Source organism: Etheostoma cragini, chromosome 11 (genome assembly GCF_013103735.1).
Source record: "Etheostoma cragini isolate CJK2018 chromosome 11, CSU_Ecrag_1.0, whole genome shotgun sequence".
NCBI classification, from domain to species: Eukaryota; Metazoa; Chordata; class Actinopteri; order Perciformes; family Percidae; genus Etheostoma; species Etheostoma cragini.
The window spans coordinates 14,967,600-14,983,913 of NC_048417.1; the positions used below are offsets into that span (position 1 = coordinate 14,967,600).

Genomic DNA, 16,314 nt, shown 5'->3' on the forward strand with positions numbered 1-16,314 from the left:
TTACCACAAAACAGTAACAAGAAATTAGAGCACTAACGTTAAATGTGATAAATAACCGCAAAGTGGTGCTCATCATTGTTTTTATTATCGACTGTGTTCTATTATATGAATATTATTCATGTTCTTTATAAACATATTTCTAAATACACAATGCAGGTAGAAGTTGCAAATATTCATTGCAAAATGTAGGTACTGAACATATTTAACAAACCCAGATATCACAATATAAGGCCTATCTGAATCTTGTTATAAAGTAGCTCATCATTGTTTACATACACTTACAATAAAGGGTAAACAACAAAATGCGAACAAAATTAAATACTTAAGGTGCAAGTTGCAAGATACAGTTATGCATGGAAAGATCAGCAAAACTATATTTCTTTATTTTTACTTTCTCTGGCCAGTTTAGACTGGGTGTACATGCATTCAACACTTGATACAGTATCTGCTCCTATTTAGTTCATCTGTATTCAGTTAGCCTCATCATCTAATTTGTTACTCCTCCTCCTGACATCTCCAAAGGGCTCAGCATCACCTCCATCAGATAGTTGAGACAGGACTGGACCGACTTTGCTGCTGTCCTCACCTTCCACATTGGTATGCAGAGTATGCAAGACCTGGTCACTGGGGCGTTTCCAAGATGTTCGAGTGGCAATCCAGAGGATAAGAGCTCCAAAAACCACTAGCAGGACTCCCAGAACGTTCACAAAAATTGCCTCCGGGGGAGAGTCCTTATATTTCGGATTGCTCCTTAAGTAATGAAGTACAAAAAAATCAGTTATGCCCACTCTTATGCAGCACGTTAACATTGTAAAACTGGTTTGTGCATTTCCACAAACTATGGCAAGCCTTTATTTATTTATATTTGTAATACTTACAGGCCAAAAATGAGTTTCTCAGTGATGCCCATGAGTGCCACGGCTATTACACTGGTAAAGAGTAGAAGACCGCCATAGACATGGAGGGGCATAAACGCTGCTCTCCAGGATGCAGGTGTAACAGGTATCAAGTATATGCCAACTCCAAGAACAAGCTGATCATTGAAGTAGAAAAAAAACATCCACCTATCAGATACTGTACTAAGCGAGGCTGATCTTCACTATGACTTGCTGATATAGGAAACACCAGAGGAGTACATACCACCATACACTACATGTATTATTTTACAACCAGTCCATAGCTCCAGTAAAGATTATTAAGTTGGGAAAGTTGCAGTGGTTTGAAACATGCAAAAAAGAAAACTCTAGTTCACATAATGTGGCCTATTTATTACAAGTAGCAATATCAGTACTGTAAAACAAAAAACAGGAGCCTTTTTTTTTACTCTTCATTACTTGAAATACTTTAAAAATAATAAGAGTTTATTTACCTGTAGGCAGAAGAGTATCAGAGCTGTCAGGCCCAGCCAGCTGTGCAGGCTGTACATGTTGGGGATTTTGGCAGCATTGTGGAAGTCAAAAACAGCCACCATAGCTATGACAGCAAGAATGAAGGCTAGTAAGTGCAAGCCTGCATGGATAAACTTCATCACCAGTTTGCTGCACTGCCAGGTCCAGGGGAGTCTGTAGACAATGATGGCTAGACAAGAGAAGGTAACTCAGTGTCATTCAGACAATTCTTGATGTAAATAGGACAATGCATATTTTAACATGTTGCCAATATTAAACTCCTTTTTATTCCTCTTAAAAAGTTGGCCAACCTGTCATTATGTTGTTTAAGTGAGATTTCCCATGTATGTAACCACTTTAAGAAAGCACAACTATTGCCATTATATAAATTACTTTTTAGGTGCATGCTTGTTAGGTGCAAGGTTCATGCGTCCTTGAGAGCAATTTGCCTATTGTTAAACCCTAGCTTTGACGAACTTGTACTTCACGTAGGCTACTTTACGTCACACGTCACTATTTGGGGTTGCTACGCTAGCCGACATGATCCAATAAATTAACAGTTTCTTATGACCGCTGTCTGAGTGTACTTTTAGTTGGTGGACCACACGTTAACAGTATTACGCACAAAGTAACCTTATCTAACGAGGAAAAGCGAGCCTTGTGTAACTCGGCCATGAGCCAATAATTTCTTTCAGTTGTTTACATTCCTTCTAAACTACATCCACATTGTTTTCCCACCATCCTTGTTGAAAAAAAACCTTCTCTCACCTATTCCTTGGAAGAAAATAAACCCGATGACTATTAAAACCGGATGCCAGTTGAATTCAGCCAGTCCTCCATCCCAGGCAAGACCTTCTTTATAGTTGAGAACCCATATGAGCACAAATATTACGGAGACAATGCCGACGGCGGCGGCGGCAGCCAGGGCGACCAGGTACTGTTTCAAGTTCTCCATCGCTATCAGTGTCGAGCAGCGACACAACGGAGCGAAATGACCGAAGCAGCTGTTTTTACAACTTCACTTCAAGTGGTTGCTGTTAAGGAGGGTCCTCGTCCTCGGTCACATGACCGATTTGTGTAAGTTTTCTTTCTGACCAGGAAACGCCTAGTTTGATGTTTGAGTTATGCTTACAAGTTACATTTCGACATTTTTATACTTGGACATATTTTCCTATTTGCAAGTTATGTTTTAACTATTAGTATGTTCTTGAACATTTTCTTTACTGAATATATTTGCTTCTTTTATCACGTTTTTTTTTCTTCTATGATGTAAACTCACTTAATGTGGTTTTTACTTAGTGTAAATAAAGGTTGTTTACATGTTTAGAACGGGGTGGGGGGATCTTTTAGTATTACTTTTTTTCTATTTACAACTATTCTAAATTTGGCAACAAAAAAAAACGTTACTTCCAGGGCTTAATATATCTTTGGGTATATCTGTAGCTTGATACAAAACCTACAATTTCAAATAAATAGCCGGGTTTCGCCACCTTATTTACGGTTTAAACTAACATATTAGAACTGTGGATTGTGAAAGCAAGTAGACAATGAACTCATACCATAGAAGCAACTTTTGAATATCTTAAAATTTGGATGGACATGACGTAAAGGAAGCAGAAATACACAGTCACCAAAAAGATTTTAATTTTAGAGAAAGATTAAGAGTGTAAAAAATGTAATACGTAGGTAAAGAAGACAAGACTTGTTAATATACAGTTCAGAAACTTTGAATGATGTCAGTCAAACCATGATCATCAAATGTAATTCACACCAAATGACACTGATCCAAATATGAAAAAACAGACTAGCTGAACAAAAAGAGTTGGAAACAAATATTTACATAATCTTAAACAATAAATGTCATTTATTTGCTGACAGCCTTGAGTTTGTAAACATGGCAGCAGAAGTTGGAATTCTTTTGTTCAATATGAACAATTGTGTCTTTGTCAAAAAACAACTCATGTCGAAAAGTCTGAAACCAAAAAATATAAGAACACCAATGAATCTACATACACAAACTTCAGCTTAACGTTGATACATTCATCTCAGGTCACTCACCTCGTCCCAAGGTTCCACCAGATCAACGGTCCGCAGTAACTGGCCGCTCTGGTTGTCATGCAGTTGGATGTGGGCTCTGCCTTCTCCCTCCTCACCATTAGTTACCACCACTGCCAAAAGGTCGAGCTCATCCTCAAATTCCACCATACGGAAAGTCTGTTAAATTGAAAGGATCATTTCCAGCAGCTGAAACTAACTGAGAAGTCTGTATCACCAGTCTTGAACTTTATTACACCAGTCTTCACTGACCTCGAGATGAACTTCACATTGCTATATATAACTATTAGAAGTGGTTACAGGTGCAGCCGACAATGATGTGGCCGGAAGATGGAGAGAGTTCTTTCAAAAGGTGTCAGAACAATACAACTTATTGAAGAAATCAAGCTTTCATCCTGAACTTTCTGCACATTGAATAAAATGCACATTTGGAAACCACTCCTTGGTTCACTGGTCTGATGAAAACAGCGCTGTTTGAAAAACCCAACAATCATGTTTGATTTCATTTTGAACTTGTGTTATTTAACTGTTAACTGCGGTCATCTGTTTCTCAGGTGGTGTATCAGTCACCACTGATCGGATTTTGGTCAAAAGCAAAAGAGAGGATGACCAAAGAAACTGTAAAAATAAAAAGTGGCCTGAGGACTTGAGAATAATGGAGCTGCTGAACTGATGCCATTTCCAACTGGAAGGTGATGTAGTGCACATCTAGATGCTTTCTTATTTATTTCTTTTGCCATTTATTAGACAGGGCAGCTAAAGATAGGAAAAGGGGGAGAAAGACATGCAGAAAAGGGCCGCAGGTCAGAATCGAACCTGTGGCCGCTGCAGCAAAGACTGAGCCTCAGGTGAGCTACCCAGGCAACCCCATCTAGTTGCTTTGAAAGTTATTTATAAAAGACAAAAAGGAACAGTGTTACAAAACCGCTGGCTAATGGACTAAAATGTACCTCTCCTTGTCCATTATTCTAAATTGTTCTTAGCTTCAATCAAGTTGTAATACTTGTTACATCCAGTGTTGCGTTGCTGTGTTGTCTCAGCTATTACTCACAGAAGAATTATGTATTTTCAAAGGGTAATGCTTATGTTATTTTAAATAAATCCTATACAAATTTTAGGTCTTCATAACTTATATCTTTCTTCTTTAGAATTTTTTTGTTGTTGCAGATAATGGATCAATAATAAAAGCAAAATCACTTTGGCACCTCTTGATCTGGGTCGTCATCCAGCTGATGAAATCGTTTCTTCACTGTGCGGCCCGATGATGTCACAGTGACTTGTGAGGTAAGCTGAAGTAGATGTAAAGCAAGAAACATTTAATTTGGATCCCACCAAGACAGACTCACCAATGTTATAGTGCACACATATTATACAGTATATGAGGCTAATTCATGAGCAAGGGAAACTGACTGACACTTACATTGCTGTTCCGATGCGTTGCCATAGAGAAATCCTCAAGTACCTTCGATGGCAGACCACTGTTTAGTTCACCACAAATTTTAAGGACACTTGAAGAAAAAACAAACAATGGACATGTCCAGTATAATAAGAAAAGAAAAACAAACAAAAAAACATCACAGCAAAATTGCTTTTAGTGACAAGGGATGAGGAAAATTACCACAAGATACTTCAGCGCTGTCTTAATTTAGTTGAGCAAAAGGTACTACTACTGTAGTACTCACTTTATGGTGGCAGGTCCAACATGAATGATTCTTCCTGAGTCATCAGGGTGGAAGAAGATCCCATCACTCTCTAGAGAGCAGCAGTTCATGTTTTGAATTCCATTTGTTGCCTAATGTCATCAAATTAAAAAGTAGCACATTAACTCCTTAACTAGGACACGCACTATTCATTGTTATTCATTATTAATTGCAAAGCAAACTGCACATAGTACCATGAGTACATAACTATAACCAGGTTTCCTCTTAAAAGTAATCCAAAAGAAAATGTAGCAGGAAAGTATAATTTCTTTTCCACATTAATTCTATCAATTTTTTTTGGGATGTGCAACCATACTAAAAGTTACAATATCACTGATATGTGTATCAGTTTAATAATTAGGCATCTGCTAAAATGTGTATTTTATGCTGTTGGGGGTTTTCTGATGCTGAGAAATGTTTTCATTTTTTTAAAACAATGCTACAAGTTTCTCTCTTACACTGTAAATGTATGCAGTATTTTTTCCTGTATTTCAGGCACACCACACCGATCAAACAAAACTGTGGTTTCTTGTGTTTTGGAAAATGCAGAAGCTTAAATGTGATTTCATGTTTTTTTCACACAATTTCCAGTAGTATGCACCTTAATTGCACACAGTTGTCTCCGGAAATAAATAAATGTGAGCAGTTTCAGCAAAGAAACCAAACCCAGCATAAGCTTGTGTTACAGTACACATGCAGAAAAGATCTGAACAGAAGTATTTGGATCATTGGTCAATTGATCAATTTGGTGGTCCAACAAGATTAGGGAAATGTATCTATATTTTAGTGTATGTTTTTGAAGTTTAAATGATTTTTTCAGCATACCATAGTGCTGTCCTTGAGTGAACAGATGTGGTGAGTGCCCTTGTGTTTTTTATGCGGTGGTGTGTAGATGTAGTGCCACGGGTAGCCTCCGATCTGGATGCTGTTATCAGTGCATGACACCTCAAAAAGCACTGGAGGACAATCTGCAGAATACAACAATAAAAAAAACACTTTACATTGTAATAAAAAACATTTGTTCCTACGGAGGCCAAGTAGATTTACTAACATCTGTCTAGCCTTAAAACAGACTTGCCTGTGATCTGGATATTGACTGGGATACCAAACGGAACATCTCCCACTGTCTTGCCTCCAAGAAGTGAACTCTGCTTTCCAAGTGTTAACTTTTCTGTCAAATACTGAAAACAAATAAAATATCCATCAAATACACAGAGCTATAAGCAGCAGGATGAGCCAGAAGCATAACAAAACACTGAAAATGCAAATATCCCCACATATTCAGTAATCAATAAATGGAATCCTGATGCAATGTTATAAATCAGATTGAAACCTTTATATTTATATGCTGTATTAGTTTTTTAAGATTATTTTAGGGGCTTTTTTTTTTTATAGGACAGATGAAGACATGAAAGGGAAGAGAAAGGGGGCATTACATGCAACAAAGGGCCGCGGGTTCGGAATTGAACATGCGGCCGCTGCATCAAGGACTTAACCTTTCTACCAGGTTAGCTACCCAGGCGCCCAAAGTGCTGTTTAAGGATTAAAAAATACATACCCTTTGTACAATGTGCTTAAAGCTGTACAGTTTGACTGACTTGTTGCTGTAAGACACCACAAGGACACCTTGAGACAGAACAACATCAGTAACACTAGTCCCAAATATCTGAAAGAATATAATTTAGACACATTTTAATAATAACATAACAATCCTCTAGGCACATTTAAAAAAATGTAAGAAAAAAAAAAACTACGATAAAATCTGCATACCTTTTTGTTGATCTCCAACATGCCTACAATTTGTAATGGAAAGACATGAAAGATGGCCAGGTGCATCACCGTGGTCTGAGTGATACCTGCCTGTGAATTAAAAAGAACAAATAAAGTGTTGTCGTCTATTTTCCATATCAGAGATTTTGGACAAAAAAATGAAAGGAAACTATTTAGTATTTTATTAGGCAAAAAGGAATGGCTTTCCCTGCTTCCAGTCTCTCAAACTGCTTTTTATGATTTGCTGATTATTGTGAATTAGAAGGTCCCATGACATGCTGCTTTTATCCAGGCCTTAATGATTGCCTAATACTGTATCTGTAGCCTCTTTCCCAATTGCCACAGAATTACAGCCACTCCCACAATGAGCTTTCCTTAGTATGTGCAATTTCTGAGTCTGTATCTATTGAGGTAGAGGGTGGAGGTGCGGCCTTGACCTTCTGCCACTTTCCTTGTTTGAAAGCCATGATGTCTCTCTCTTTCTCATGGGTGGGCCAAATTTTTTGGGTGGGCAAAGCAGAGAAAGCCCATCTGAGCTTTCATTTTCTCAAAGCCAGAGCAGGATACTGTTGGAATTTTAAATTACATTGCTTAATATTGTGTGAATTATAATCATCATTTGAGGGTGTTGTGTTCAGTTCAGTGTAAATGTTGCACTGGAAAAGAACATCAGGCAAATGTAACAGTTGAAGAGACAACACCAGACAAAGGAGGAGTCTATAATTCTTGTAATAAATTAAGTGCTTACATGACCTTGTTTTGTCTCTACCGAAACCTAAAGTTGCTGAGCCTTCTAATGGGAGTGTCTGAAATGTGTTAATAAGGGGACAGCCGAGGAAGAGGAAGAAAGACAATTGGGTAATCTGCTGCTGAGACTTGTCTCTATGTATTTTGCCTGCACCTTGTCTCCAGAACGTTCTGTAATAAAGTACACTCTATTTTCCAACTGCAATTGTGAATATCTTCCTTCCAAATAAGAACCTTGGGGTATAATTGTTAGCCCAACATTACCTAGGGCTTGGTTTACACCTATCACCATTTCTAGCCACTGGGGGACCATAGACAGGTTAGGGGGACTCATATTAATGTTAAAAAAACCTCAAAGTGAATTTTTCACACCATGGGACCTTTAACATTTTGGGGTTTAGAACAAAACCTGCATAAAATGTCACCTTGCTCTCTGAGAAATTGTAATTACGATTTTGGCATCATTGTCATTAACAAGTGATACTCATTACAAAGATTTTATATCCATTTCCCTAGATTTTTACAATGCGACAATATTCATGAACTGCAAACAATCTATGTAAAGGAAGATCCTATGCTTTATTATCCTTAATCAAGTGCATTGTCACTCTATAATAAGGCAGAACACTTGAACTTATGAAAATAACTTACCTGTCGGGCTAAAAATGTGTCTTTGTTTTGAACAGATTTAACATAAAACATCTCTTGAGAAACATCCCAGCCAAGATACCTACCAAAAACAACAAAGTAAAGTTTTTACTTAAAACATTTTTTTTTTACATTTTTAAATGAACTAAAATAAGGAATTAATCTCCCTTATGAGAACATAGAACTCAGAGCGTTGATGATACCTGAACTTATGATTGGAAGAGAGGTAAACTCTTTGCAGCTCTTCTCCCGTTTCAGCTGAAAGGCGATACAGCCAGTTGTTGGCCGTCAAAACTAGGAGGCTGGGTTTATGATCAGAGGAGGAGGCTAATGTGTTGTCCTGTCAACAAGACAAATTAAACAATAATCTGAACCTGGGTTGTTAAATCTGGTTATTGAAAGTTTACCTTTAGTTTTTTTTTATCTCACTTACAAGTGGGCTCTGACACAGCAAGGCATCTTCAAATTTCTCCAATTTAGATCTTTTAGGCAGTTTGTATAGAACTTGAGGCTCTGAATGAACACTGAAACCAGAAGATTTAATCACTCATTTTGTGTAGAGTAAAACCTTTTATTCTATTCTCAGTGTCCTTTACATACACACATATACACATATACATAGGGCTGGGCAATATATCAATATTATACTGACGATGATATATGAGACTATATATCACCTTACATTTTTGATATTGTCATATTGTGATATGACACGTGTGGTCTTTTCATGGTTTTACAGGCTGCATTACAGTAAAGTTATGTCATTTTCTAAATTTACCAGACTGTTCTAGCTGTTTATTTGCCTTTACCCACTTAGTCAGTATATCCACATTATTGATGATTATGTATCTAAAAAGACATTGTGTAAATTTTTTGTGAAACCACCAAAAGTCAACCTTACAATATTGCTGTAACATTGACATTGATGTATTTGGTCAAAAACATGTGGAAATTTATTTTTCTCCATAACATCCAGCTCTACATGTACATAATCATCATGTTTTAATCACACAACGCCAATTTTGATTCAATAGATGTTACAAATAAACTGGGTGAAATTGTATCTGGTGAGCCATGTATCAAGTCTCGAAAGACAAGGCCTGTCACTAAATTCATAAAAGATGTTTTATATTACATCATGGTGTGGAATTATCACTTTCTCTTAGAAAGTAAATGGTCTGCATCTCACTGCTGCCCTGCAGTGATTCTCAGATTTTGATTTCTTTAGAGATACATTAGTGTATTATTACGTTATTTTACTATTGACTATTTTATTCCAGTTTTTAAGATGCTGCATTTGATCTGTTATCTGCTCTAAGGTATTTGGTGAATGTGTGCTGAAGACTAAAGTTAATTATTTACACTCACCAGCTGTAGCAGTTCTGGTAATTTTCAAAATAGATTTTACCACTCTCATACATCATTGTGGATTTTGAGGTCTTGCTCCATGCTTTAATGAAATCCCTGTTGTCCTACAATGTAACAATAATAAAGAAGATGGTAAGTTAGTAACTAAAACATTTATTGAAATCAGTTAGCTACAGTCAATATCTAAAAAGTTGTTGTTTTTCTATTACCTGGAGGAGGATCCCTCTAAGGACCTTCATATTGTGTCTGATCAGAGTCCCAGGATCTCTGATACCTCTACTCCTCCGGTTCAACAGCTCAGTGGCATTTACGGCTCTTTTTCTCCGGTACGGCGCCATCAGCATGTGGTAGTTTCTGCAAGCGGACTGTCTGGTAGCATGACAGGCGACAACAACCTTAGTCCTTAGCTGGTGACCCCCAAGAACTTACAGAGCCAGGTAAGGGCGTTGTGGTTTTCCAGTCCGAGGTAGCAATGAAAGTCAGAACGCACCGAGCTCCATCTTCCGGAGACTACTGAACATCTTTCCTGGCTCTAAAAGTTAATGCTAACTAAAGTTAGCGCTTTTAAGCTATTGCAACATCGATATCTCGTTTACTTCGTTTAAAAGTCAAAGTCAACAATGGTCGTTATATATAAGCTAGCGTTGGTTGAGCTGTGTAATTTTAACGTTAGTTACCCCGGGGTAAAACAAATAAATCGATGTCAGCAGTTAAAGGTTAGCTAGTGGACAATAAGATCCCATGCTAGCTGCGGCTCCATATTTGCAGTCTTCCACTTCTTCTTCTTGTTTCTGGCAGGCTAGACGCAACTATGGCGTATTGCTGCCCTCCTCTGTTTTCTATTCGCTATTTACAACTTATTTAATATTAATTGTCTATATTTTTCTATATGCTCCAATATTTCGCAGGTAGGCTACTCCAGTTGTTTTTTTATTTGTTAGAACCGTCCAAATTCAATAAAAAGTGTAAATTAAAAACAGTTTGCTCCCAGTTCCCTGAACAGTTTCTTCCTTTCATTAGAATACTTCCTGCACTGCACTAATACATGCTTAACTGTTTCCTTGTCTCCACATTCACACTTTCAGTCAGGATGTTTACCAATCAGAGCCACCCCACTCCTCCGCCCACAATTTACAAAACTCAGTCTCTCTGACATTTATAATTACATCTGTCTTATATTTCTCTTACTGACCTATTTATTATTTCTGTGTAATATGGTGACCCATACTACAAATTCATTCTCGTATATTACCACCCCTCTACATTTAGTTTTATTTTCCCTGAAGTAGCTTTAAGGTTGAAAAAATGATTCCGTTTCACACTGTTTAACTGTATTATATGTACAGATGCTGTGTTGGCTTGTTCCAACTCTGTATTGAAGCTGTATCTTTACATTAACAAAATACTCTTTGGATGCACAGTTCCATCAAATATAAATATTCCACATGTATTGTGCATTCACATTTTTTCAAATTTCAACCTGATATTTGTTACCTAACTTTGGGATCCCCACTAGAATTAAGTTTGTAGTTAACAGAGACCTGCAGATCATTGAGGTCATTTCAAAAACATCTCAAACAATCCAATACATATAACAGTCAAGGATAAAGACAGTTCTATCTTAATCCTATATTATTCTTGCCAAAACATAAACCTCTTTGTCTTTTGTATGCATTATCTTCGAACAACCGAAATAAATCAAGATTCCTAAATTGTATATTTTTTAGAATAGCAACTCCTTAGGTTGCTGTATATGGGGCAGGGGAATACAAAATGAAATTTGTTCCAAACAAAAATACAGCAACACAAAATTGCATATTAAAAATGATATCTATATAATACCTAATATATATATATAATATACGGCTCTTTATGACATTATTGCTTGAATAAATTAATAATAAACCAATAATTGTTCCTGAAATAAAGCATATTATTAAGAAAAGAATGTGAAGATATGGACGACAATATCCCGCAGCAAAATATTGCTAGAAGAGTAATTCAATTATTTTGTTTCCATATAGCAGTACCAGTTCCCATGAGCTTTTTTGCTGTGGGTGCACTGTCAAAAAATTATAAAATATATATTACTCTTCCATATTTTTACAGTGTAAATGCATAAACTACGGAGCTTCTCTGTGGCCAAATTGGCTAAAGGTTACAGCAGATTGTCGTCAAGACTGAAGGGCACAGGAGGAAGACCATCAGCTCCGCTGGGTTCAAGGATTCTGACCAATCCTGATGACATCTTTAAGCACAACATGTGGTCAGTAATGTACAGTAGTAGTTGTCACACGTCTGAATGCATTTATGGAGACAGTAGGATTACAGAATAGGTGTGCCTACTTTTAATGATACTGAGCAGAAATTTGGGGTTACAGTTGAGATCTTTTTAACTTTAAAATGCAACAATACACCTATATGTTAAAGTTTAATACACTGAACAAAATTCAAATTATAAATGCAACACTTTTGTTTCTGCCCCCATTTTTCATGAGCTGAACAAAGATCTCTAAGATCTAACTTTTTCTATGTACACAAAAGGCTTATTTCTCTGAAATATTGTTCACAAATTTGTCTAAATCTGTGTTAGATAGCACTTCTCCTTTGCCGAGATAATCCATCCACCTCACAGGTGTGGCTTATCAGATGCTGATTAGACAGTATTGTTATTGCAGAGATGTGTCTTAGGCTGGCCACAATAAAAGGCCACATAGAAAAAAAAAAAGTCTTAGATCTTTGTTTTTTGCTCATGAAGACTGTGTCAAAAATAAAAGTGTGGCGTTTATAAAAAAAAATTTTTTCTTTAATTTGCTTTTGTAATGCTTTATATTTTAGGGATCATGTGCAATGGACAGAAGAGGATGAAGAAAATGCACAGCAGAAGGCAAAAGAAAATGCCTTTGTAAAAATTCCTTTAGAGGAACAAGGCAAGAATTTATTCCTGCAAAAGTATTTTTTTAAGTTAGATTTTAATGTGATTGGGACTAACCTTTGTAAAGTTATCCTGAAATCTTGTTCACACAGGTAAATTTGACACAGAGGCTTTCCAGTACTGGGACAAGTTTTACGAGATGCACCAGGATAAGTTCTTTAAAGATCGCAAGTGGCTGTTTTTAGAGTTCCCAGAACTGCTTCCTTCCGGTGCAAAAAGTCAAGCCAAAAACAGGTGTCTGGATAATCCGCAGGCGTCATACCCACAGCCTTCTGGATCAAGCAGAGACAAAGAGACCAGACACAAGCAACACAACAGCCCCACACACTTTCACAGAAATACAGAAACATCAAATCCCCAGACAGAGTCCCGTCAAGGAGCAGCACCAGAAACAACTGAAGATGCCAGACAGACTACTACTTACCCTGGCCAGCGTGCGTCTTTCAGGATCTTGGAGGTATTAAAAACACATATATTTATTTCAATTTTTTTTATATAGATTGTTGCATGTGGGCCAATGTACAGTTGAGTTATAAAAAGTAGCATCTATTAGCTGCTATACTAAAAGTGTAACATAACAGCAAACTTTTTTTTCTTCCCAGGTTGGATGTGGGGTGGGTAACAGTGTATTTCCCATTGTTAATTCCATAAAGTGAGTAAATATTTGAGATATTTCCGTATATTCCATTTAAGTGCATTTCAACATTATTAGTGTGGATACTAGGTCAATTTTCAGCGCAACCTATGTCTACAGAAGAACAAACGTGATTAAAAAATACTTGTTAATAACAGGCTTTTTTCACAGCAGACATTTTGATTTGTCATAGTAGGAAATTGCACAGGTGTTACTAACAACGATGGCACTGGCTCTGTTCTAATCAAGTGCCCCAGTAAGCCATGATAGTGTCCATGCCATTACCAGGACCCTGACCTATTTTACATATTTTCTTTACCCAATTTAAAATGTCAAAATTTCTTCTGTGAAAAAGGCCCTGTTTTGCTTCTTTAGACAGTGATTCCTGGAGGGGGTCTTAACATGCGTAGTTTATTAGGATAGCTGGCAATATATCAGCATTAAAATCAATTTCTGGGTAAAGACAGTGTTAAAGGACAAGAGTAACGTTTTGCTGGTATTGGGAAGCACCTCAGCCTTTAGTTTGAACCCGAGGAGATCCTTTAACATGTTTTACTTCCTGTTTCTGCAATATCCTTATAATTGTTTTTCCAGATAGGCAGAGATTGCATATTATACAATTTTTGGGAAATAGGCAATAAATTAATTAAAATATTGGCTTCAGTGCTTAATCCGGATTAAAAGCTCCTTCAAAATAAATGTGTATAAAGATTGTATTTGTAATTAGTCAAGGGTTGTTAAATTGGCTGTTCTGTTTCACAGAGAAACAGACGCATTTTTATACTGTTGTGACTTCTCCATGTGTGCCATTCAGCTGGTTAAGGTAGGATTTTCTAAAATTGCATAGTAGCAACATGCACACATATACTGTATTGAGGTTAATACATTTTTCAAGCAATACTGACTAATATTAGTTATACTTAAAAAGTCAAACGTGATGTGTGCTTACTGTGGTCATGTCATGTGGACAATATGTCGAGGGTAATTACAGTCATACAATAGACTGCTAAAAGGTTAAACAGATTACATTCATTTTTGATGAAGTAATACATTTCATTTATTCACTGTAGTGTACACTGAAGTGTTGTTAATGCCAATCTTTGAGCTTTCAGAATGACCATTCATTTTGTAGTTAGACCATTGTTCCCACACACAATGTGCATACTTCAAAGTCCTGAAGAATAACTCAAAGCTCTCCCTAGAAGCTACAGCTGAATCAGTCAATTTAAATGTGAAGAGAAAGAGAACCTGGTCATTTGTAGATGATATTTTTGCACAGGTTCTAACGTAGTTTGAGGGTAAATTATCTTTATTTTGGGTTTGGCAAATAACTACTTTAATTTAAACTAATCATTGGTTTTATATTGAAGCCCATTTACCCCGGGGAAAAAAAATAAACAAGAGAGCTTGGCCATGTGATGAAAAAAATTCCTGTAAGTCATTATAGAAACTTCCTTAAAAAAGGACTTAGTGTCCATTAGTGCATGTATAAGTGCTGAGCATGTGTGTGTATTTTAGGCCAGTATTAATGTGTGTAACAACTGTACCAGTTTAATCAATATATCTTAAAAATAGTTGCATACAGTTGCCAAAATCTGTGTCTAAGCTACCATTTTGAAATGTACTTTGAGTGACTATAAAACTGTTTGGGATCTAGCCTACTTTATTTTCCTCATATAGGACCATCCAGACTACGATGATTCTGTGTGTCATGCCTTTGTCCATGACATTTGTGAGGAGATGGCCTCCTTTCCCTTCCCTCCTCAGAGCCTGGATGTTATTCTTGCAGTCTTTGTGCTCTCTTCCATTCATCCAGAGCGGTATGTGAAGGTTAAATCACAGATGACAGCCATATATCATTTCTTACCTGCCAGACCCCTCTTTGGACCCCTCCACAACCCCAGTAACACCCCTGACTCACCTTCACTTGCCCCAGGCTTTGCCTGAATGTCATTACAAAAAACACATAAATCTAACTGTATTATGTTATTGAGTACAACACTGTACAGTGGTTTACTTGACATTCAAGGGATGGCAGCATGTTTTAATTTTTAAGCTGTATTATTACCAAATGCACTTAATTGGTACCTTAGCACTGTCCACATACAGAGAAATCTCAGCTTCTGTTACTTGCTTAGTAGTTTGTTAATTAATTAATTAATTCCCACATAGCCTTTATTTTTCCATTAGCATTCATACACCATTATTGTTCCATTAATTGACAGAATGCAAGGAACTGTGAACCGACTATCTACTTACCTGAAACATGGAGGGATATTCCTCTTCCGTGATTACGGGAGATATGACTTCTCACAACTCAGGGTTAAGAAGGGTGAGCCTTCCACATCTGAATATAGCCATTGTATCTACTTTACCTTATTTGTTGAATATGTTGGAATTTTTGTGACAATTTCAGGGCGGTGCTTATCAGAGAATTTCTACACACGTGGAGATGGAACATGCGTGTACTTTTTCACTAAAGGTATTTCTGAGCTTTTCAAACTTTATGTCGGAAATAAAATCTACAAATAATACAGTATATCTGAACAGTTAACTAAATGGATAAAATGACATGAAAATATCCAAACAAAACAATCTGAGAGTTTATTACTTTTTTTTTTTGTGGTGTCTGTCAAAGTTTTCTGGGGAAGTGGAGACTTGTGCCCTAAGTAATTCACAATTATTTTTTTTCTCCCAGATGAGGTACATCATTTATTTTCCAATGCTGGACTGGAAGAAATACAGAATCTGGAGGACAGACGACTCCAAGTGAACAGAGGGAAGAAAATTGTAATGCACCGGGTTTGGATGCAGAGCAAGTACAGGAAATCATATCCACTTTCAACACAACACCTCACTATATAATTTGGGGCTATAGTATAGGCCTTTTTTATACGTTGCTGCTCATTATTTCAATCCTGAACCAAAGGAGTGTGTGTACAACAACAAACTATTGAATAAACTAATAAAACATATTGTCAAACAAAGCTGAGGTGTTAACTGGCTTTATTTCCTGTAGATCACTGCATTAACACAGTGAACATGTATTAGACTTTAAACATGCAAAAC

At 36.8% G+C, this 16,314-nt stretch overlaps 3 protein-coding genes across 7 annotated transcripts; 1 reads left to right on the forward strand and 2 right to left on the reverse strand.

The window, feature by feature from the left end:
* Positions 1–226: 226 nt before the first annotated feature.
* On the reverse strand, positions 227–2,451 carry LOC117952640 (cytochrome b reductase 1). Of its 2 annotated transcripts, none has more exons than XM_034885092.1 (4): positions 2,157–2,451; positions 1,370–1,473; positions 879–1,033; positions 227–750 (listed from the first exon to the last, which is right to left on the reverse strand). In XM_034885092.1, exons 1-4 carry the CDS (start codon positions 2,341–2,343, stop codon positions 471–473), a joined length of 726 nt encoding a protein of 241 aa, XP_034740983.1. In that variant the 5' UTR covers positions 2,344–2,451; the 3' UTR covers positions 227–470. The 2 variants fall into 2 exon arrangements, with proteins under 2 accessions (XP_034740983.1, XP_034740982.1); XM_034885091.1 differs by having other exon boundaries at positions 1,370–1,578; positions 2,157–2,449.
* A 591-nt stretch (positions 2,452–3,042) lies between these two features.
* Positions 3,043–10,140, reverse strand: dcaf17 (ddb1 and cul4 associated factor 17). 2 transcript variants are annotated; one of them, XM_034885065.1, is made up of 14 exons: positions 9,886–10,040; positions 9,677–9,780; positions 8,742–8,832; positions 8,512–8,648; positions 8,312–8,390; positions 6,914–7,003; positions 6,702–6,809; positions 6,222–6,324; positions 5,969–6,111; positions 5,126–5,235; positions 4,864–4,951; positions 4,649–4,732; positions 3,447–3,602; positions 3,043–3,360 (listed from the first exon to the last, which is right to left on the reverse strand). In XM_034885065.1, exons 1-14 carry the CDS (start codon positions 10,018–10,020, stop codon positions 3,253–3,255), a joined length of 1,536 nt encoding a protein of 511 aa, XP_034740956.1. In that variant the 5' UTR covers positions 10,021–10,040; the 3' UTR covers positions 3,043–3,252. The 2 variants fall into 2 exon arrangements, with proteins under 2 accessions (XP_034740956.1, XP_034740955.1); XM_034885064.1 differs by lacking the exon at positions 6,702–6,809 and having other exon boundaries at positions 3,044–3,360; positions 9,886–10,140.
* Positions 9,923–16,219, forward strand: mettl8 (methyltransferase like 8). Of its 3 annotated transcripts, XM_034885071.1 has the most exons (10): positions 9,923–10,113; positions 11,786–11,942; positions 12,515–12,606; positions 12,704–13,068; positions 13,214–13,263; positions 14,008–14,068; positions 14,926–15,065; positions 15,471–15,577; positions 15,662–15,727; positions 15,944–16,219. In XM_034885071.1, exons 2-10 carry the CDS (start codon positions 11,791–11,793, stop codon positions 16,108–16,110), a joined length of 1,200 nt encoding a protein of 399 aa, XP_034740962.1. In that variant the 5' UTR covers positions 9,923–10,113; positions 11,786–11,790; the 3' UTR covers positions 16,111–16,219. The 3 variants fall into 3 exon arrangements, with proteins under 3 accessions (XP_034740962.1, XP_034740961.1, XP_034740964.1); XM_034885070.1 differs by having other exon boundaries at positions 15,471–15,727; XM_034885073.1 differs by lacking the exon at positions 9,923–10,113 and adding an exon at positions 11,993–12,012 and having other exon boundaries at positions 11,840–11,956; positions 15,471–15,727.
* Positions 16,220–16,314: the final 95 nt, after the last annotated feature.